General features: G+C 48.7%; 1 protein-coding gene across 1 annotated transcript in view; it reads right to left on the reverse strand.

Moving 5' to 3' along the window:
* The window catches only part of COPS8 (COP9 signalosome subunit 8), an 11985-nt gene extending 6674 nt beyond the window's left edge, over nucleotides 1–5311 (reverse strand). Inside the window, exons 1-4 of the mRNA XM_077757604.1 lie at nucleotides 5300–5311; nucleotides 4242–4312; nucleotides 3108–3156; nucleotides 1787–1919 (exon numbers count right to left, since the gene is read on the reverse strand). Of these exons, the coding sequence (XP_077613730.1) occupies nucleotides 1787–1919; nucleotides 3108–3156; nucleotides 4242–4243 (184 nt within the window). The 5' untranslated portion in view covers nucleotides 4244–4312; nucleotides 5300–5311. The remainder of the gene's footprint in view (nucleotides 1–1786; nucleotides 1920–3107; nucleotides 3157–4241; nucleotides 4313–5299) is intronic.
* Nucleotides 5312–23032: the final 17721 nt, after the last annotated feature.

The following is a 23032-nucleotide window of genomic DNA, read 5'->3' on the forward strand; positions in this document are numbered from 1 at the left end:
CACAGAGCCCGACGCGGGGCTCGAACCCAGGAACCAGGAGATCATGACCTGAGCCAAAGTCAGACGCCTAACTGACTGAGCCACCCAGGCGCCCCTCATTTTCAATTTTCTAAGACTGTGACTAACTCAGAACAGAAAAAGAAGAGACTGGAAAATGTGACCGTTCTTAGAACAATCCAGAACACAGCAAGTCTGTAATACATTAAAATGCGAAGTATTAGATTTAGCAGTAATTCACATCTGTGAGGAGACTTCCTTCACCAGGCCGCATTTTGTGAAGGCAAACCCAGCGCATTTGTGGATGTGGGGTCTGTAGAATTCTTTGGGTGTGTCCACAAATAGTGTGGGTGAACACAAGGGTGCTTGTGCGTACTCATTAAGCATAACGCAGGTGCTTATACGGGTTGATTCACTTACAGCCCCCCAAGGCAAGTAGGGTTTATGATCCCACTTTACAAATGAGAAACATGAGGCACTGAGGGGTCACTCGAGTGTCAGCACCGAGGCCTGAACTCCGAACTACGGCTCCAAGCCCGACCCCCCACGCCCTGCTACACGGCCTTGCAGGGGCCTGCCGGGCCGTGGGGCTGGGGCGGCACCGGGAAGCAGCAGGGCCCCCCCACCGCAGGCCCACGGGGACCCGGGACCGTCTGCGGAGTGAGTCAGGAGAGCCGAGCCCTGGTCCCGCCAAGAACCCGCCGCAGACGGTGGGAACACGGGGCGTGGCCTGGGCCCTCCCCTGAAGCCCTAGATCCTACCAGAGGCTACGAGAAAGTCCACCTGTGGACTTACACGAAGAGGCTGAGGCAGTTTCTTGGGGGAGCGTCCAAACCTGTCCCTGTGGTCCCTGAGCCACCTGGGGCCACACGCCTCCCTCCCACCGGCCGGCCGCCCTGCGCTCCCGCTCACGTCCTTCAGATCTAAAGGGAGCACCTCCTGTGTTGTCCCTGACCTTGTGCTGTTTTATGCTGATACAGCTTCGCCACTACAAGAAATCAGGTACATCTCAGAAGCAACCACCCCCTGCTCCCCTGGGAAGGTGACACCCTTGCCGGAGGGACGAGCAGTTAGTTACCCAAGCATCCCTGCTCACTGACTGCGCCAGGGCTGGAAGGCAGGCGGTTGAGGCAGGTACTAACAATAGAACAAGGTAACAATGAGAAATAAGAACTGAACCACATCGAGAGAGACCGCTGTATGAATTTACAAAAGCGTGAACCAGGAAGACTGGAAGCAAACGTCAGGGGTGGGAGATCAGAGAGAGGACAGGCAGGGCCCGGATTTCACTGTGGGATCAGCGCCATGCCACACCGGCTCATAATCCTTCAAAGCAACTACAGACCATTGGAGCATCTGAGTCACAAACCCAGAAGCTGAAGACAACCCCCATCAAAGGCTGAGGTCAACAGACTCCAAAGCATAGTGTCGCTGCTTTCAAATACAGGGGGTTTAACATCTTAACCACCCCACAGCTTGGGCTTCTGAGGGTATTCCAACATTTTAGTAGCAAAAATCCTTCTACCAGCAAGAGCAATTTCAATCTAGAATTAAATTAAAGAGACAGTGAGTGAATCCCTTGGCTGCTGATATAATCTCCAGCAAGACCAAATGAAGACACACGGTTACCGCAAATTCCTACAGAATTTTGAAAGCTGCCCCATTCACCTAGCAGAAAATATCTATTTTTTAAAAAAATAATATCCATTTTTTAAACAATGACTTACTTCAACATCAAAGCACTTAGAAAACAGGCCTAATTTAATTTTTAACCACAAAGAAACACTACCTCTAAGTGCTTCCATGATCGGCTGGACCGTCTCGGACCACTGGTGTGCGCTGATGGTCGTATAGATCCCAGGGAAATCTCTCTGCCAGATTCTCTGTCCTACTGACCAAATCCCCCCAAGTTCAGAATTCGCCTGCAATAAATATTACTGCCTTTGAGAATATTCACTCTGCAGATTAACCAGCAACTGTATCTTAAAACATAATTTGACATTTCTTTTAAGAAGTATCCCAACCACTGTCAAAAAGGATTTTAAATGCTGTGGATGGTAATGTAAAATTTATGTGTGGTTTATATAAATTTTTATTATGATAGAAAATTAAAGCATGATATCATCTAAAAGTATTTCAGAATTAAGTCTGGGAATTTTCTCAAACACTGTTTTCAAAGACGTATTGGTTATTTCATAGATACACATATGTAAGACATATAATAGAAAATACTCGTGTGCGTACATGTAAAACATATATATATAGTTTTTGGATATAAGTAACAACAAAATTGCTAATAATAAAGACTGTCCATCTAAGAAGTCATACACTGTAGCCTCTCCCAGGGCCAAATTCCCATTAACATCACTAAAACTATCAGTTTCATTTATAGTTCTTTATTTTAAGTCAATGAAGCTGGACAAACATTCCAATCTTACTCAACAGAACGTCTGGAGAAGAAAAAGAGGGTAAAAATACTAAAATGAATTGCTGCTGAATATCAAAAATGAATGAAAGAATTCAGATGAATTCTTGGTCATATTCTGTGACTGTTTAAAAAACTCAATTCACATTTGTGCTGGAAACAGTGAATCCCATGAAATTAAAAATGTATTTCATTCCACTTTGGAAGAAACAAAATTTTAAGAGGCGACTTCATCTAATTTCCCATTGAAACTAAGATCTCTAAACTGATAATTAGCAAAAGACTTCAATGCTGTGAAAATCATTTTTGGAATATTCTTGTAAACAACACCAATTTCAAAGTAAATACCATTACAGGAAAACTGCATAAATCAGTTAAAAAAGTGAAACAAAATCCAAGCCAAACTTTTATCTAAAATGTCTCAGTTGTTGCCAGGCAAAGTGACACTTCTAAGAAGTGTCTCAATAAATGTGATCAGAAGCTGAGTACAGATTCCTATACCATCCAAGGGAAATTAAAATTTCTGATTAATCTGTAGATCTGTTCCTAAACTTTAATACCAGTTTAGAAACTATTTCTGTGAACCACACAAGAAAGAAAACAGAAACTTTAAAAATTTTAAAAGGCTGCTATTTAAATGAATGTTACCGCATTCACACAGTACCGAATACTGAAGAATACTTACCGATTTAATAGCAGGCGGTATCCTCTTCCAAAGATATCTTGCATTATTCCTAATTTGCAGCCCCCCCAAGAAAGAATAAACAATTAACACAAATTATCTCAATAAATGTTCAATATTCTAGATCTCACTGCAAACACACAGAAATATTTTCTAAAATACTCTGTCTCAGATAGAGAGAAATTTAATTTTACATAAATTTGTCCAGGGCAAGTAAAAGCAGCTTTCCAGATATAATGACATAAAAAGTTTTTACCAAAGTAATATTTTGCCATTTTTACTGAAATTTTTTATGAACGATCTTGGTCTTAAATTAAGGAAATATACACTAAACATATGAGCGCTTGAGTAGATAACATATACATATATGAAAATAAACAAATCTCTGTACTTTCAAGGCTCTGGAATTTCCTGACTTCATACATGGTACACGGTGCTCACCGTGAGCCCTCCTGACCAGTGGGTGCAGAGCCACCCAAACTTCAAGGTAGCTTTTAAGAGTGTGGGAGCCTGGACCACGACCAACATACGATGACAGGATTACAAAAAAGAAACTGATAGTTCATACAATATATGTGTACTAGAAATCTCAGGTGAGTTTTCTAAAAGAAATGAACAAGCTTTAATAGACTTTAAAACAACATTCAGTAGAAATCATCGATGACTCGTAGAACTAGATGGGCTCCTGTACGCTCACGGTTTCTGACTTTTCTTCAATGAACGTGAATTAGGAATAACTAAAAAAGGACACCTCTTGGCTTTCTCAACCTTCCCTTTCAATTTCTCTTGGCCTGCTGAGGACACGTGAAATGAAGTAAACAGAGATCTTAAGAAAGTTTTATTAAAGAAAAAAAAGTCAACAGAATTAAAGAAATTTACAGACACTGTGGTTTTCTCATAATGAATTAGGATTTTTTTAGAGAATATATGTATTTGTAAAACAAGTATATTTTAAAACAACTTGACCTAGTTGTAGTTTGAATCATGATTCCTTATATGAAATAAGCGTGTTAAGTATTACAATAAAAGACACAGCTCCTTGTGTCCTCTGTTTCAATGCTGCTTCTTCAGTGCAAGAATAATTTCTGTAAATCCTGGGGACGCAGCTGCTCTCCGCTTCAGGTAGAAGGTACTTACATGTCATTATGGAGCAGATACAAAGCCAACAGTTGACCATACACTGGAGGCGTAGCAATTCCTCCAGGAGCCTATAAGGCCAAAAAACGGAAAACCTTATTTATACTTACACTTTAAAAAAAACCCTATTTTATTAATGGTAATCTAAAAAATAAGCCATTTTATAATACTTAGTACTACAGACATAGAGCTTGAGAGAAGGTACCGAACACTAAGAACCACGGTGTTAAGTTTAGATCTGCCGTCAGCTGTGATTTATCTCCTTCTGAGCCTCTGTCTTTACATGCACGAGGATATCGAAAGGGGATCCGTTTCCCAGTTCTCCGATTCCTAAATGGTGTGACTCGTAAAAGAAACAAACGTTTCCAACGGGTTCCTGAAGCACTAGGATTCGACCCATTGTATCAAACACGCCGTATGGCCAAGTAATGAGTGATAAACAACAACAACAAAATCACAGCTGAGTGTCACAAAGACATTTCTCTCTCCCTCCAAATTTAACGCACTCAGCAAACATCTATTCAGTGTCTGTTAGTGAGTCGCTGCTTCCGGCTGTTGTCTCCTTTGGTTAATTAACTTTTTATTCTACAGTTATACATGCTTTTCCAGTCCCTAAGGAAAAAAAAACCTCAATTAACTTCAGCAGCTGCAGGACAGAACTTCCAAGAGTCTAACTGGAGACAGAACGGTACACTCCGGTGACCACACTAGGAGACGAAGGACTCTGAGTTAATAAAACGTTACTTCTTCTTGCGTCTGTGTGTAGCGCGGACGAGGGTCTCTAACAGAACCCACACGCCCTCGCCTCCCGCCACACGGGGTGGAGAGCTGCCTCGTCTACCGAACGCCAGAAACAGTGCGGGGCGCCAGGAGCGAAGGGGCACAGGGTTTACGGGCTCACTAGTGCCGACAGACAACACGCCCCGGCGCCCCGAGCTCCCCACGCGCGGCTCCCACGCCCGCCGCCAGCCCCGCGGGCCCCGCTACCCCGGAGACCGGCGCCGCCCCGGGGCCGCCGAAGACCCCGCGGTTCCTCCCAGCGCGACGCCAACGGCTACCTCGAGCTCCTGGTTCTCGCACTGATCCAGCAACTTTTTGAAACTAAAGGCAGTTNTGCGGTGTATCTCAACTTTTTCATGGTGCTTTTTGTTATTGAATATAATTCTAAGTAAATAAAAATTAAAAGTTTAAATTATTAGCATGAATCTTAGATTCCCATCTCATTGCGCACCGCCACTTTTAAATTCAAATATACGTGCATTTAACTCCCATGTGGAATCCCAGAAATCACACAATTCGTATTTCATAGCTCATACATGGCACGCACATTTTGTTCTCATTAAAAGCTATGGAAATGCTGCACAAAATTAACTAATTTTACTGCTCTTCATTTAATGTGCATACTCTGCCAGCACTGTCTACCTATGGGTACTGAGGGGTAAGGAACGGCTGAGAGAAATAGGGTCATTCCCTTGGCTGCCACGTTACCGTCTTCAGCACATTTGCCTGATTACAGGCGAGTCATACAAGTAAAAGAACACAAGCGAGCTCCTTGGATGTTCATGTCCCGTAGAACACCATTGCCTTCATTATACATTTGCAGAAAGTTCAGGTTCGGAGGGAAAATGTGGCCTCTCCGCACCCAGCTCACTCGCGTGTAGACACAGTGCACTTAGCTTGCGAATACGCTGAGTCTCACCAGACTCTTGCCATGGGGGGTCGTGTGGGAATTCATGTGGTATTTGGAACACTACCTGGAAGGGCAGGAAACACACCATATTGCACGTACCTCTTTGCTCACGTGCAGATGCTCCGTCCTCCCAATGGGCTTCACTCGCCAAAAAAAGGTAAAATTATTAAGAATTTCAAAACAGTGACAGCCTCACTGCTTATTTTTGTAGAATCGACACTGTCTCCATGTGGAAATGATGGTGTGTGGGAATGCTTTGGATGGAATATAGAGAAAAAAATCACAAAACTCAAAGAATTGGCAACATTAATTAGGAAGCCAGACAAAGAGCTGGCATAACTAGAGGTATTTTGGAGAAATAAAGCCACCAAGTTTCATCAACCACACGAATAAGAGGAGGACCGGGGGAAAAATGATTCAAAGACCATTTGACATAAATTTGATGAGCAGGATTTAAAATTTTTAATATGAAATAACGACTGCTAATATATTTGGGGCAGAGAAAGATGCAGTGGGATCAACTGCCCAGTGATTTGATCATTTAAAGGGAAAACTATGATTGAAAGTCTTGGCAGGTACTCGGGACTGCTAAAAAGTGAAGTTGTAATTAATGGTTCTTTGATGAACAGAAAATCCCAGCGGGGCTTCAGAAATAGAAGCAAAGGTTACAGGTAGAATTTGTAACCATTTAGACTGGAGCCATTTAGACTGGAGGTGGGCTAGGCTGAGCAGCCAGGGCCAAAGGTGAGCCGTTGGCCTGGGGACAGGGGATTCCCGGTGGAGGGAAGGGTTGGTGGGTTTCCAGGGCTGTGATGCTGGCGTCCAGGTTTAAGCTGTTACTGTGTGCGTGCCGCGCCTGTCGCTCCCACCAAACTTTCAATAATAAACAGGAGGAGCGGAGGGTAAGAGAAAGGGGAGGCTGGTGTAAAAGGCAGTCATTTCGAGAGAGGCCTCAGCAAAGAGATCAGGACGTGGCAGAGTAGGCAAGAGAAGAGGCCTGGCGCCCTGGAGATGCTGGCTCTGGGGTGGCATGGGCTACACTCCCCACCCCTAATGTGGGGGGTGGTGGCCCCCGTGTCAGGGGAAGCATGGGCTCCCACGCTGAGACCCCCATCTCGTGCCATATACAGTAATTCACTTAGACTAGATCAAAGACTCCAATGTAAGAAATAAAATGGTTAGAAGAAAACACAGAGTAAGTCTTCCCGACCTGGGATTAGGGACTGACTTCTTAAATACCTCACCAAAAGCACCAGCAGTAAAAGAGAAAAAAATCGATAATTTGGACATTATCAAATTAAACAAGTTTGTGTTTCAAAGGACGTCATCAAGAAAGTGAAAAAGCAACCACAGAATGGGAGACCATTTTGCAAATCACATGCTTGATAAAAGAGTTGGACTTTTAATAAATAACTCCTACAACTCAGAAATAGAAAGGCAAATAACCCAACTTAAAAGGGGACAGGAGGTCCACACAGTCATTTCTCCCAAGAAGACACACAAGTGGCCGAAAAGTGTATGAAAAGATGCGCAAGGACATTACTCATTAGCGCACATCACACCCCAAATCCATGCACTAGGCTGGTTAGAATAATAAAAGACAAGATCAGGGGCACCTGGGTGGCTTAGTCGGTTAAGCGTCCGACTTTCGCTCAGGTCATGATCTCGCGGTTCGTGGGTTCGAGCCCCGCGTCGGGCTCTGTGCTGACTGCCAGCTCAGAGCCTGGAGCCTGTTTCAGTCTGTGACTCCCTCTCTCTCTGACCCTTCCCTGCTCACGCTGTCTCTCTCTCTCTCTCTCTCCTAGAAATAAATAAAACATTTAAAAAAAATAAAATAAAAGACAAGATCATAAATGTCGGTGAGGGTGTGCAGAAGTTACACCTTTCTGCCCCGTGGATGAGAACGTACTGTGCGGTGGCCGCTCTGAAACACAGGCTGGTGATTCCTCCAAGGTGTACACAGAGAGTCACCATGTGACCCAGCGATTCTAGGTATATGCCCAAGGGAAATGAAAACACTTCCATACAAAGCCTGAGGCACGATGCTCATAGCAGCATTAGTCATAATAGCCAAGAAGTAGAAGCAATCCAAACATCTATCAGTTGACGAATAGATGATAAAATGTGGTGTATCCAATAGGGTGGAACAGTATTTGGCAATAAAAACAAATGGCGTTTTGACACCTGCCACAGCATGGATGAAGCTTGAAAACATCATGGTAAGTGAAATAAAGCCGGTAGTGGTGACCAAATATCACGTGATTTCATTTACATGAAAGACCCAGAATAGGCAATTCCGTAGAGGCAGACAGATCCTGGCAGGAGGTAGCAGAACATGGGAAGGAAGCTTGGGCCACGGGGGACCAGGGCTGTGGATGGAGGTGTAGACAGCTCAGGCCCAGAGTTGCAGGGAGACAGCCGCAGGAATGGACCACCCCTCCCTGAGCCCACCATCCTCTGTGGCTCGGGCCTGGGGTTCACCTTGGGGTGGAAACTAACCTCAGACCATGAGAAGCTGCCTCTGTTGGCCGGCTAAGAGGAAAAGACAGGGAGAGAAAGGATGCATTTTTAAGTCCTGAGACATCAGACTCTGGGCAGGTAGGGGAGTGTAGAATTCTGGCAGATGGCCTCTGGAAGAACGGGGATTTGGGGGTGCTGATGTGGCCAAGAACAGGAAGGGAGATTCTTGTGTTCTGTCGTTGCATCATCCACTTAGAGGGATGCTGGCATCTCGGCTCAGTAAAATCTCAAATGGAGTTCTTGGCAAAGTCATCCCCTATGGGCAGCACTGCCGGTGGGTGCCACCATTTTGGAAAGCGAGGTAGTGACATGGCAGTGGGAGCTGCGACCACAATCTTAGACTTCAACATAGAGTTCTGTCCCCAGAAATTATCCAGAGGAAGTCATTGCAAAAGAGGAAATATACTGGAGCTAAAAATGGCACAATAACATAAAATACAAATACAACAGCTAATGCCCTGAAAATGACCTACATGTCTAGAGGCGCCTGGGTGGTTCAGTTGGTTGAGAGTCCAACTTTGGTTCAGGTCATGGTCTCACAGTTTGTGAGTTCAAGCCCCACGCTGGGCTCTGTGCTGACAGCTCAGAGCCTGGAGCTGCTTGGGATTCTGTGTCTCCCTCTCTCTCTGCCCCTCCCCAGCTCATGCTATTTCTGTCTCTCAAAAATAAATGAACTTCAAAAAAATTAAAAAAAAAAAAACGACCTACATATCTAATAGGTGAAAGTTAAACATGTAGTGGTTAGTCAGGGAGAGGTTTTGAAGTTATTAAATTCATAAAGTCTATGTAAAAGTAGCCTTTCTGAAATAACGTCAAGGAAAAACACAGGAAATTATAAGACTAAGTGAATGGCAACATATTGGAAGGAACATAGGCTTGAAAGTTCTGGTAAGATTAAGGGGTTAGATTACAGGTGAACACTGATTTCTTGTAAGATTTCTTTTAATATTGTAAAATTATTTTTTTAAATGTTTATTTATTTTTGAGAGAGCATGAGAGACAGAGTGTGAGCAGGGAAGGAACAGAGAGAGAGGGAGACACAGAATCTGAAGCAGGCTCCAGGCTCTGAGCTGTCAGCACAGAGCCCGACGCGGGACTTGAACTCACAAACCATGAGTTCATGACCTGAGCCAAAGCTGGAGTCTTAACCAACTGAGCCACCAGGCGCCCTAGTTGTAAAATTATTTTAATGATGACCTTTTTTTTTTTTTGGCCCAAATCGTAAACACCTTTAACAGCCCAAAATAAAAAAATAGGACACATTTTNGAACATTTTTGCAAAACTGCAGGAAGGCCCAGGAGCTAAGGGCAGATACATGTTAGGGGGGGTTTGGAGGCATAAAGAAAAGTGGTAAAAAGGGATGTCGGTGGTGAGCAAAGGGATTATAAATAAAGTGGGGAAAAGGGCGCCAGGCAAGGCGAGAGTGGTGAGGGGCCCGTGTCCGGGACGGTCTTGCGGAAGGCGTGTCACCGTGAAAGCCCTTCTCTTCCTCATTTCTGTCCTCAGCGCAGCTGTGTCTTGGCCCAGGGCGTGAGAGGGAACACAGAAGGGTGCGTCATGCTTCCCGCGGCCCCTGCTGCCTGATGCTGTGGCTTCCACGGGGCAGCGCCCCACACTCTCCTGCCGTGAGCGCCCACACAGCAGTGCCCCGCAAGTGTTTGTGGCACGAACAGTGACTCCGGCCCCCATTCTCCTTATCCGGGCCCTGAGAACAGGACGTTGCGTTGCCTTCTCTGCCCCTTTGCCCATCGGTCTTTGCTTCATTTCCTCGTCCCCAAATCCGTTCGGAAGGGTGTTCCGATGCCTTCGGCTCCAGGGGAAATTCTGACGAAAGGGACCCTTCTATTACGAAAGGGCCTCTGGGTGCTGCTCTGAGGGGGGTTGGCTCACTGCGGCTCCCAGACCTCGGTGTGGGGCGTGGCCGGGGCTGCTCCGGTCTTCAGAGAGCCCAGGACGCAGCGCGGTGTGGGTCACCTCCCACCATCACCCTCCCCAGCAGCACCCAGTACCTCTGCCGGGGACAGCTGACCTCTGACCTGCAACACTTTCTGGTTGCCTGTGCCGATGACTTCTGTCCCCTTTGCGCCTCCGAGACTGTGGGACCACCTGGAACCCCAATCCACCCCCCCTGGGTTGGGAGTCTAGTCCATCTACGCCTCTCGAATTCTCTCCCTTCTCCTCCACACCCACCCTTTCGACAGAGATTTCTTGTGTATGGACACCTGTCTTAGAACCAGAAGAGGCCAGTCATGGCTCGATGGTGTGGCTGCCCCAGCGGGTGACCCTGGCCGACACTACTAATCAATCACTGGAGCCTGGGCCTGGTCTCAGAATCCCTCCGGACCCAGAACTTCAGCCCAGCCCTACAGAGGATCAGGGCTGGCACCCACGACACTCGCTGGCATCCCTGTGCTGGAAGGAAGGGGCGTTGCCCAACGATTTGCTCCGTTTCTCGCACTTGCTGTGTCCCACGTGCTTTATCCGGGTCCCAATCTGGAGCATTCCGAGAGGTGGGGTCCACACCGTCATTCCTCCCCAGCCAGTTCTCTCCCTGTTCCTTCTTCTCTCCTGCCTTCTGCCCACGCAGGGCTCCCCAGGCCCCAGCACACTCGGCCCATCTGAGCCCCGGAGGTGCCCCAAGCCCAACCCAGGCCTTACAGCGGCAGCACATGCTTGGCAGTGAGGCCTGGGTCCCGAATGATTTCTTAGCCTGTCTCTGCACAGCCTTGCTCCGGAGCCCCGGCCACCGCGGGTGGTCCTCTGCCCGCCAGGCTGTGGGAGCCAGCAGCTCGGAGTGTGAGCCTCCGGCTGGCTCGCTTTCCCCACTCCCACCAGCTCCCTTGCAAATAAGTCTGTGACGAATCAACTTTCTCAAAGGGGGGATTCACACTTTCCCTAGAAACAGGCTGGGATCTAGAGCAGCTTAAGAGAAAGTCAGTCTTCGGTGGGGAAAGAAACGTAGGAATTTTGAAAACCAAATCAGAATTCATCCTGAGTTTTGGGGGGAAACCAAAGCAAAACCCGTCATGTATTTCCTTCTCCCTTTATTTTTAAATTTTTTAAATGTTTTATTTATTTCTGAGAGAGAGAGAGAGAGAGAGAGCGCCAGCATGAGCAGGGGAGGGTCCGAGAGAGAGGAAGACACAGAATCTGAAACAGGCTCCAGGCTCTGAGCTGTCAGCAAAGAGCCCGACGCGGGGCTCGAACCCACAAGCCGGGAGATCATGACCTGAGCCGAAGTCGGACGCTCAACCGACTGAGCCCCCCAGGCGCCCCTTCCTTCTCCTTTTATAGCAGAATGTTTGAGAGCCCGGCATAGATTCCTAGCACTGACCTCCAAACCGTGGGCCCTCCGCCCCTCTGAGTCCACTTCCGCGCCTGCACAGCCAGGGTAACAGCTGGACTTCTGCATGGCTGCCTTGAGGACTGAGTCAGATAAGTCCTAGTCCACTGCCTGGGCTCACGTATGGGGATTATTATTTTTTTTATTTTTATTTTTATTCTAGGAGAGCAGTCAGGTGACCTCTGGGTTGGGACGTCCCATAACCTTATTCGCACAGGGTTTTTAGACCCATCTTTTTAAACCTTTCACAATAGAAAGCAAACATTATACTTAGGTTTTGTAGAGGGAATGCCGTTCTGGGGAAGGAGGTGCAGTTTTCTGGGCCTCCTTAGGAGGAGGGAGAAGGCCACGGAGGGCGGGGTCTCCGGACACCTCGAGGGTGCGGTCTCAGGCTTCACCACCAGGGGGCGCGGTTGCACCGCGGAGGACCCTTGACCTCGGCCGGCCTGGAGCAGCAGAGGGTGAAGCAGGTGGACATGGGCTTTTCTTCATCTCCGTTCTCTTTTTGCACCTCAGCTCAGGACAGCTCATTCCGCCTGACCAAAAGGAGGAGGGGCACTGTGCGTTCGAGGGTCCCTTTCCACGCGTCACGTACCGGTCTCAGTTTTCGGCGGCTCTCAGACTTGGCTTCAGCCCGAGTTGGACGGTCCAAGTGAGTGGCCGTGGTGTGCGAGGCCAGGGGTGAAGGTCACGATCGACCTTCTCCCGCAGTGGGAGCCCTGGGTGCTGGTCTCTGTCCTGGGGGCTGAGGGGCTGGAGGAGGGGCCGGCACGGAGAGCTGGAGGCTGTGTCGCAAGCCCTGTGAGATCTGGGACCGGGTCTGTGGAATCAAGGGTGATTTTCAAGCTGGTTTAAGCGGAGTCGAGTGACCATGAAGCTACGCTACCTGCACCATCCTGCAGACCTCACAACCACCAAACGAGGGTCCGAGGCTCAGGGAGGTGGGAGGGCTGTCTCGACCTCACACGGCTGGCAAGCATCAGAGACCTGAACTTGGGCTGCCTCCCTTTGCAAGGCCCCGTCTCAACAGCACCACGGAAACACGTGTGTGTTGAGGTCGCGGCTGAAGTTCCGAGGCAACATTATGAATCCATACCCTTCCTGAAACTCCTTCAGCTCCGACCATCATCACACCTACATCTACTCTGCCCACTGTCTGCTTCCCAACACCTACGTGACCCCCCCACCCCCCACGCCACGCCCTGAGTCGGCCTGGGCCTTCCTGAGCAGTTCCACCGAGCATGGACTGGGTGCCAGGCACGGCACTGGGAGCTGGGGTTCAGCAGCCAGGAGATCAGCCTCTGCCCTCAAGTTACCCCCACCCAGAGGCATTCCTCTGGTTCTGTTGGGTCTGTACTTTCCAGAACTTACTGGTCCGTTTCTGTGTTGTCTATGTTTCTGTGACAAATGATCCTAAAACTGAGCATGTTAATACCATAGACATTTGTCATCTCACATTCTTTTGGAGCAGGAATCTGGGCGGAGGGGTAGACTGAGGCTCTGGGCTCTTTCTTTCCCAGGCTGACGGGAAAGGATCCGCCCACTCTCCTTCATGAGGAGGTTGGCAGGATTCAGGTCCTGTTGGCTGCAGGCTCCCTCAGCTCCTTGCCAGGCCGACCTCTGCAGAGATGGGCTCCCAGCAGGTCAGCTGGCCTCGTTCACAGGGAGCGAGAGAGAAAGAGACAACCCCTAGGATGAGAGCCAGAGTTTTTTGTAACCAGATATCGGAAGCAGCACCCCGTCACTTTTGCCGTTTTGTATTGTTCAGAAACGAGTCATTAAGTCCAGCCCACACTTAATGGAAGGGCTGTGAGTACCAGAAAGTGGGGAGATTGGGGGTCAAGTTAGAGCTTGCCAATACAGTCTGCCTTCTGGACCTCAAAGAGTCACACCCTCTCATGTGGAAAAGACACTCACCCTCTTCCCAAGATTCCACCAAGGCTTCATGCTTCTATTGCATCAGCTTGAAGCTCAGAGTCGGACTGTCTGAATCAGATCTGGGTGTTAACGAGGCTGTCAGGTGTGCTTCTTTAAATATGGTTCCTCTTGATCAGTAGGTCTGTAAAACTAGGGGCATGGGTCCTGTGCTATCTGCACTAACAGGCAGGACATACGTAAGATGACAGCTATAGATATTCCTGCTCGGAAAACGAGCGAAACGCGGGGCCTAAGGGAGTCCCCAGTCCGTAGCAATTCTGAAATACAGCCAGGCAAATGTTGAAAATTCCTGTATTCTGTCTCAAGCCCTGAGAATAGTTTTCTGTGTCTCTTTCATTCTTCCTCTACTAAGGGGAGGCAGAAAGTGTTTGCAATAGATTCCTCAGTCTATCTCCTGCTGGTCTACCTGATGGTGATTAATTCTTTCTTAACCTGGATGCTAGGGACACAGGTGATTATTATAACACTCTTCAAATTTTTCGCTGTGTCTTTGATACTTCATAATAAATGTTGCAAAAAGAAAGTTTCTTTGGTCCATGAATAGTCAGATCAATGGGAAAATATTAAAGTCCAGAAATAACCCAAATATATATGAAAATTCATTATATGATAAAGGTGACATTTCAAATGCTAGAGAAGTGATTGGCTTTTTAATAAATGATGCCCAGATGTTAAATAACCATACCTCACACCCTGCACACCAATATACTCCAAGTGAATCAGCAATATACATGTAAAAAATGAAATTATACAAGTTCTAGAAAACAACATCAAGTGAATTTTTCTGTGGGGAAAGCCTGTTTCATTATGATCCCTTTTCCAAATGTCATGAAAGAGAAGATGAATCAAATTGAACCCATAAAAATAGAAAAAGAACCTCTATACACACGAAAAAGTACCAGATGCATTGTTAAAAAGAAAAACACACAATCCGGTAGAGAACATTTATAATATGCATTGGAGACATGGGGCCAATTTCAGTAACGTATAAGGAATTCTTAGAGAAAGGCCGGTGGGGACAGCCACGGTGGCTCTAGTGTAGTGTTTCAGTCTCTCTGAATCCTCCGAAACAGTAGCCAGAGCAACTGGGTAGAGAAGCAGAGAGCCATGGATAACATGCATAACATTTATATAACAGTGAAACTGGGTCACAAAGTATTCTTAAGAACTTCAAAGTACAGGCGGATGGAAATAAACCATTAACAATATAGAGCCTTGTGTGTTTTTGTGTCTGCAAAAAAGCAGGGGAAGTACCAGAGCATCTGATGGACCCGAGGAGTGAAAACCCGGAAAGCAGCCCTGGGTTTTCACTGTTGAGCAGAGAAAATGATTTGTGCATGCTCAGCAGGTGATGCGGGGTGTGTGTGTGTGTGTGTGTGTGTGTGTGTGTGTGTGTGTCCTGCTTAGCAGTGGCTGACTGCCATCGTCCTAGGTGAACGTGAAAGGGGCTGGAGCTGTCTAGACCCTGTGGACTCACAAAATGGATTCCCCCAGGGTTTTCTTCTGGAGCAGGGCTCCATGCCCAGGGCAGGGTGTTAAGAGTGGAAAAAAAAATATTTTGCAGAAAAAGGACAACCGAGAAAAGGAAAGAGTGTCTAAGATGCCCCTGGGCAAGGGCCACGCAGCCTGCAAGTTGCAGAAGCCCGGCTGCCTGCTTTTGAAACTCTTCACGAGCTAACAGCCGAGAGGGCTCTGTGGGTGAGAAAACCAGTGTGAGCCATGAGTCCTTCTGGATGGCCACATCCCACAAGAATGGACAACAGCGAAGGATTGAGGGAAAACTCTAGATGAGTTCTGCAGGGAAAGTGGAGGGAATGAGATCACACCCCGCTGGAAAAGTGGGCAAAGATCTGAACAGACCAAAAAATGCGTGAGTAGACGCAAAAGACAACACGCTGGCTTTGCCCGTATGAAACAGAACACAAGGGTACTGTCCACCAGGCACCAGGCTGGCAGAAACCCCAGTGCCTGAGGACACGCTGTGCTTCTGGCCGGGAAGGAGCAGGTGGCCGCACACACAACCAGGGGAGAGCAACGAGGCGCAGCCCGTGGAGCGGAACTCCACACAACATAGCCGAACGAAGTCTACACTTCCAGTGCTGGGTTCAGTGGCGTCTGCTCGAGTCGATGTCCACCCAGAACCTGTCAGGGCGGCCTCGTTCACAAATAGGGTCCTTGCAGGTGTAATCAAGTTAGATGAGGCGATGTCCTTATAAGAAGAGAAGACACCCAGCCTCAGGGAGGCGTTCACATGACGAAGGAGAGAGACTGAGGTGATGACGCTTCTGTAAGACCAGGAATGCTCAGTGTGGCCAGTAGCATCAGAAGCTAGAAAAGGCAAGGAAGGATTTTTTCCCTGGGATCTTCCTCGAGAGCTTGGTCCCGCCAACACCTTGATTTTGAACCTCTAGTCTCCAAAACTGTGAGAGAATGAACTTCTGTTGTTTCAAACCACAGGTCAGTAGAGTGCTTTGTTAGAGGCGCCTGGGCAATGAGTACATGTACTCTCCAGCCAAACAAAGCCTCTTCTAGGAATTTATCCTCAAGACATGTATGCAATGGTCCAAAAAGGAATGTGCACAATCTTATTCATTAGGGGCTTATTCGTAATTGAAAACAGTCTAACTGCTGAGACGTAGAAGATTGGTTGAACAAACCATGGCACATATTCCGGCGGGTACACAGCTCTGTGAAGGAATGGATGCTGTTAAGAGCCGTGAGAGGCTGAGTCCCAAGATGGTGCCGTGAATTCCATCAATCCCACCACGGATGCGTGGCTAACCGCGTCAAGAATCTGGGCTGACCTTATGTCTTGCTTTGCCCGGGGGAATGCAGAAAACGTGAACTGTGCCAGTTCTTCAAGAAGACTAGCAACTTCTACTTCCTTTCTTGGATATCCTGCAAAAGACTGGGAGTAGGCGCAGAAGAAGGAAAGTGTATTCACCAATGTCTTTGAGCGGTAGGATCACAGACACAGAAGTCATGGTCTCTTCCAGGAAGTATCCTTACTTTCTTGACCAGGGATGGGCGCTCCGGTGAGGGTCTCTTAAAATCACCCATGTCCTTCATTCCCACTGTCTACCACCTAACGTGACTTTCTGAAGGAAAGTTTGTTCCCAGGAAGGCACTGGTGGGAGAAGTTTGGTCCTTCTAAGAACTGGTGTTTCGTTATGTGGTTTTCATGTTAGTAGAGTTTGGCATTTTGAGGGCTTTGGTTAGGAAGTGTTACTACTCTTCTTCCCTGNCTAAAATCACCCATGTCCTTCATTCCCACTGAATGGGGAGTAGACTTTCTGAAGGAAAGTTTGTTCCCAGGAAGGCTCTGGTGGGAGAAGTTTGGTCCTTCTAAGAACTGGTGTTTCGTTATGTGGTTTTCATGTTAGTAGAGTTTGGCATTTTGAGGGCTTTGGTTAGGAAGTGTTACTACTCTTCTTCCCTGATCATTTTGGAATTGTAACAAGATGGTTTCTTGGACCTGCTCAGCCAGCATCTGCGTTTGCCACCATTTTGCCTGGTTCTGCCTGGAGGCTGCAGTGGGTGTCATTGCTCACATCTCTCCAACCTGTAAAATACAGACATGGTCTTCAGGTCTCCTTTCCGGGACTCCTGGAAACGTCCCATGTGATTTGAATTCCCTGAAGAGTTCAATCATTGGTAACACAATCTGGGGAAGATAGCAAACCATTGCCCCATTTGCCCAAAGGAAAAGGAAAATGTTCATATTTTTACAAGTGCAATAATTTCCTTCTAGATCTACCTGCTTTTTGCTAACTGGTGTTAGTTGGAGAGTGCTAAAAATCCCCAGTAAAGCTTTGTATTAAATGACTTTCTGGATATTCCTAGAAATTCCTGTGGCCTGTCCAGGAACGTGACAGCTTACACCAACTGTCCATGTGTGGTTTCCACCTGCCTCATGGAGGGGACAGGCCAGAATGAAATTTCTAAATTTCAAGGTGATCGATAGCATAGTTCTGGTAAAACAAATGGTTTTCAGTAGAATGTGGTACTTACTGATGTTAATTACAGAATTAGGAAAAAAAAAAAGCAAGGCTATTGGCAGAAAGTGGGTCGGCCAAAGTGCCAACCTGCATGTGACACAGGACTGTGATTTTGCTCTTTGGTTAACTACCTATCCAATTGCAGAATTTAAAGTTTAAAAAAAATTTTTTTTTAATGTTTATTCATTTTTGAGAGAGAGACAGAGTCAGAGCGTGAGCAGGGGAGGGTCAGAGAGAGAGGGAGACACAGAATCCGAAGCAGATTCCAGGCTCTGAGCTGTCAGCACAGAGCCCGACGTGACTCGAATCCACGAACTGTGAGATCATGACCTGAGCCGAGTGGGACACCTAACTGACTGAGCCCCACAGGCGCCCCTCCGGTTGCAGAATTTAAATGTAGATGCTCCTGCCCCAGAGTCTTAGACACAAAGGGATGTTTGTAGCTGGTTGTATAATAAGGAATTTGGTTGGCCTTTAGCCCCAGTTCCTGAGAAGTAACCTCTAAACCTTTGGAATTTCCCTAATGATGGGAGACGGGAGTGTCCTTGTAATTATTGGGGGGAAGAGAGGGAACTTGGATCACAACTGATAGTTTCTGCCAAAACGGTGGCTCATGGTTGGGGGGCCCTGCATATATTATGCTGATGTAAATTAAAGCCTGAAAGTTGTTTTTCAATGTTTATTAATTTTTGAGCAAGAGTGTGTGCAGGGGAGGGGAAGAGAGAGAGGGAGACACAGACTCCAAAACAGGCTCCAGGCTCTGAGCTGTCAGCACAGAGCCCGACGCGGGGCTCGAACTCATGAACCGTGAGATCATGACCTGAGCCGAAGTCAGATGCTTAACTGACTGAGCCCCCCAGGTGCCCCATAAGCCTCTATTTTTCAACCTTTCCTGACGGTGTTGTTGAAGGGTGACTCTCAATGATAATGGGAGCCACGGGGGTGGGCCAGCCGTGTGTGGAAAGCTCACTGGGCCCCGGTGAGTGGCCGGCGTTTCCAGCCAGAGCATTGCCATCCTAGGCTGGTTGACTCAGGCTGCGGGCTGGCCCGGCAGCAAAGACCAAGGATGTGGTTAGAGAGCAGGTGCCTGAGCCCCGTGTCACTCCCACGTGTGGGGGGACGGGCAGGAGCCGGACACAGTGCAGTCACGCAGGGGACGATCCGGTCGATTCCGCCTCCACAGTGAGACCCCAACAGTAAATACCGAAGCTCCAGAGAGCGTCCTGGGTTGGCGGTGTTCCGTTAGTACCGTCAGTCCGCAGGGCGGGAGGGCCCTGGCTCCCGCAGGACACAGACGCCCCAGGTCCACTCTCTGGGTCTCTCCCTTTGGCTGGTTCTGATTTGTCTCTTTTGCTACCATAAAATGGTCATTGTAAGTATAGCGCTTTCCTGAGCTTTGTGAGGCATTCTAGCGAATTGTTGGACTTGACGGTGTGTGTGGGGGAACCCGAATCTGTAGCCAGCTGGTCTGAGTGAAGGCCACTGTCTCCGTCTTCCCGGGCCAGGCAGGTGGAGGGCCGTGGCCTTCAGCTACAGTTTGTGAGNGCGGGGGGAGAGGGTCAGGCATCCTGCTCCAGCCTCCTGGTCACAGCAGCTCATCGGGGCCAGAGGCCGTGGACCAGGAGAGCCCGAGCTCCGGCGGGGCTCCGTGCCGCTGCTCGGGGAGCCGGCCTTGCCGCTGCAGCTGCCCGGGTGACCTCACAGTCTGTGCTGGAGAGAAGGGCCGGCTGGACAGGTCGGGCCCACAGACCCCGCAGGCCCAGGAAGCCGTTTTGCAGGGTCCCTGCTTGCAGACCTGATGCCATCCAAGCTCGGTGGATGAGCAGAGAGGGGCCCTGACTGTCTCCCCCAGGTGTGTGCAGGCTGCTGTGCTCCCCCCTCCCCCCCCCACGCTGGGAAGCTCAGTCTCTTGGTTTTCAAGTTGGATCAGTTCGCGTCTGTGAATGACGTCGCCTTTGGTGGCGAGCAGAGTGGTAAACAGCCAGGGAGTTGTTTCCTGCCTCCGTAGCCTCCTCTGTGGGCTCCACCCAGACAAATGACATCAGATTCCTGTCCCAAAAGCCACCAGGACAGAACAAAATCAGGGGCACGGGGAAGACTACAGTAGAAAAGCTCAGTCTGTGGGGATGGCCGGTGGAGGGAGTCGGAGGCCTAGGACTTAAGAGGCCGTCATGGGCTGGTGGTCGGAGGCCGCACAGGTGCGAAGGGAGAGCCGGAGAGGAGCGCAGAGGAAATCACCAACACAGGCGGCGGGGAGCGGGTGCGGGCCAGCCGGGGACAGAGACAGCCCGGGGCAAGGACGCCTGATCACAGGCTGACTGCAGGCTGGTCTGATGGCTCCCGCTGATGCACACGTCCCTGTGCTGGGCTCCGCGCCCATTCGTCCTCGCTGGCGCAGTGCTCACAGAGCCACACGGGCTGTCCTCGGAGAGGCGGGGTGGTTTCCCAGCAGAGCTGGTTTTGTTTTACTATCTGTCAATCTGTTGATCTATCATCTATCTATCTAAGAGAGAGAGAGGGAGTGACTCTTTTATTTTTTTAAATGTTTATTTATTTTTGAGAGAGAGAGAGAGCATGCACGTGTGAGTCAGGGAAGGGCAGAGAGAGGGGGACAGAGAATCCCAAGCTGGCCCTAGGCTGTCAGTACAGAGCCTGACTTGGGACTGAAGACCAAGAACCGTGAGATCATGGCCTGGGCCAAAGTCAAAGTTGGACGCTCAATCAACTGAGCCACCAAGGTGCCCCACCCCTGTTTTACTTTTTGAAATATTTCCTTTATTTTAGTAAAATATATATATATTTATATATATTTAAAATGTGTGTATATGTATATGCATATACATATATGTATATGTATATATACACATATACACACACATCAGATTTGCCATTTTAAAGTGTACAATTCAGGGTTATTAAGCACACTCCCAATGTCTTAATCATGAACCCATAATCATGAACTGTTTCTACTTTTTCATAAGCCCCAATACAAACTCTGTACCCATAAAGTAATAGGCACCCCTCCCCCATTGCCCTGCAGCCCCTGGAAACATCCAACCAGCTGTCAGATGTTCCCAGATGGGAACCCGAGAAGGAAAGGATGGGGCTTCGTTGCCCCTGGAATGTCTTATAACCATACTTGTCACGTTTCTGTATCAGGTCGGACTCCGTGTCACACATGCCACAAATCGCCACCCAACCATCTCGGCCAAAAGGAGTCAATGGACGCAGGTCATGGAGAAGTCCAGAGCAAGGCCAGTCCCAGGCAGGCGTTCTGAGTGGGTCACACGGTGTCAACAGAACCTGGCTCCTCCTCAACCAGGTGACTCCATTTCCTGCAGGTTTGGGCCACTTGCAGGCAGGCCCTCCCCCCACTGGGGACTGTAGCTGTTCTCTCAGGTTCAAGTGCAGCTGGAAGGAGACCTGTGGGTCTAGTGTCCATCAAGAGACCAGTCACTGTGCAGGTGACATGTGGGTGAGATGCTGATTGGCTTAGGCCCAGGTCACCTGACCGACCCTTCAGAGCCCAGGACTCAGAGGCAGGGTGGTGTGCATTCCCGACTGAAGTCTGGATGGAGTCACCAGAAATAGGGTGAGTGGATGCCAGGTGATGTCGAAACTGGCAGATATTGACCAACATGCAAGAGCCCAACCTCTTAGGGCTATGGGGCTGCTCAGAGTTCATACGTGTACATTGCTTGCTTAGAACAATGCCTGGCACACAGCAAGTTCTCAGTAAACGCGAACCGCTATTGTTGCCGGTGGCTAAAGAACTCTCCCATAGTATCCTTTAATCCGCGCTACATCCCCATGAAGTGGGGGTTATTTTCTTCCTTTTACAAACAAGGACACCAAGGCCCAGAGAGTTTATGCAACTTGGCAAAGGTCACACAGCTGATGTGAGGTGAAGCCAAGACTTGATCCCAGGAAGTCCTGCTCCAGACCTTGTATGCTGGACTCTGTAGCATGACTTCATGGGCAAGGCCAGGTCCGTGTGCAGGCCGAAGAGTCAGCGGGAGTGTTAAGCATCCCCTCATAGTATAAATCAGATTCTCCAGGAGCCAATCTCCACCCTGGTTTTAATCCAGAAACCCTAACGTCCATTCGTGTTTTAAGATATCATTCTGAAACCCCGTGAGCATTGACAACACCTCCCTGTCGCTCTAGCTGGCAGCCAGGAAGAGTTGATGTGGCTTCCAGAGCTTCGTAACTTACAAGGAGGGAGAAATTTACACACCGGGAGTGTATAATTTGATGAATAATGGGAATCTGGATCAATTCCCAAATAAAGCTGTTATCATAAGAATTTATGAACAGAGGAATAAAAGACATTTAGCAGCATCTCCAGAGGCAGATATCAGACATGAAAATCAAACTTCACAGACCTTTAAATGTTATTTATCACGTCTCTCCCTTTTCTGTGGTTCATGCCTGTGATCGGATTGTTGTAAGTGGACAGGATTCCCGGCGGCTGCCCTCGGGTGGAGGTCGGAAGGACGAGGGAAGATCGATGGGGTGGGGACGGGACACCAACGTGCTCCCTGCTGGTGAACACAAAATGTGGGAGGGAGATAGTGCATCAGCTCTAGTTCAGCATCTGGAACCTTTTCCGGAAGCTTACCATCAGGACTCTCCCGTTAAACCCCTCCAGGGGCATGTTGGGAAATTCAGTGAGGCATTTCTCCTGCTCTCTTTTTCTGCGAATAGCGCAGACTAGTGGGGCTTATCTGGTGCGAATCGAGAGCTGAGATACCGGCTGTTGCCCACCTTCCCTTCCTTTCTTGGGTGATCCTGCTCAACTTCTGGAAGTCTCCTTGGAAGTGGGGAGCTGCTCCCCATCTGAACGGAAGCTGAAGCAGCGGCCCTGTGGGCTGGAGAGGATCCACGTGGCTCCCTGGTCGTTCATCCCAGCAGGTCTGCTGTCCTGGGGTCCCTTCGAAACCGGTCTGCTGAGAGCCGACACACAGCCTCCACCGCGTTGTACCTGCCTGGCCAGCTGCTCAGATCTGAGCACTGTGTTGATCCCCTGACGACCGCCCGTGAGCGAAGCCTCAGTGAAAATGAAAGATTTAGGCCCACAGGTGTGGGGCTCTCGGCTCCCTCGTGGTGGGAGTCTCTCTGTCGCAGGCCATTCCAAGTTCCGGATCCAGGGTGGTCCCCATACGTGCTCCGCGGCCTTCCTGCCTGATGGGAGCCGTCCTCAGGGGAAGATGACAGTGCCCTTCAAGGGAGCTCAGCCCTGACCATCCCCCGAGGGTCTCACGCTGCCCCCCACCTGCGGGTTCACGGTCTACACATCAT

The sequence above is a fragment of the Crocuta crocuta genome, unplaced genomic scaffold (assembly GCF_008692635.1).
Source record: "Crocuta crocuta isolate KB4526 unplaced genomic scaffold, BGI_CrCroc_1.0 scaffold290, whole genome shotgun sequence".
In the NCBI taxonomy this organism is placed as follows: domain Eukaryota; kingdom Metazoa; phylum Chordata; class Mammalia; order Carnivora; family Hyaenidae; genus Crocuta; species Crocuta crocuta.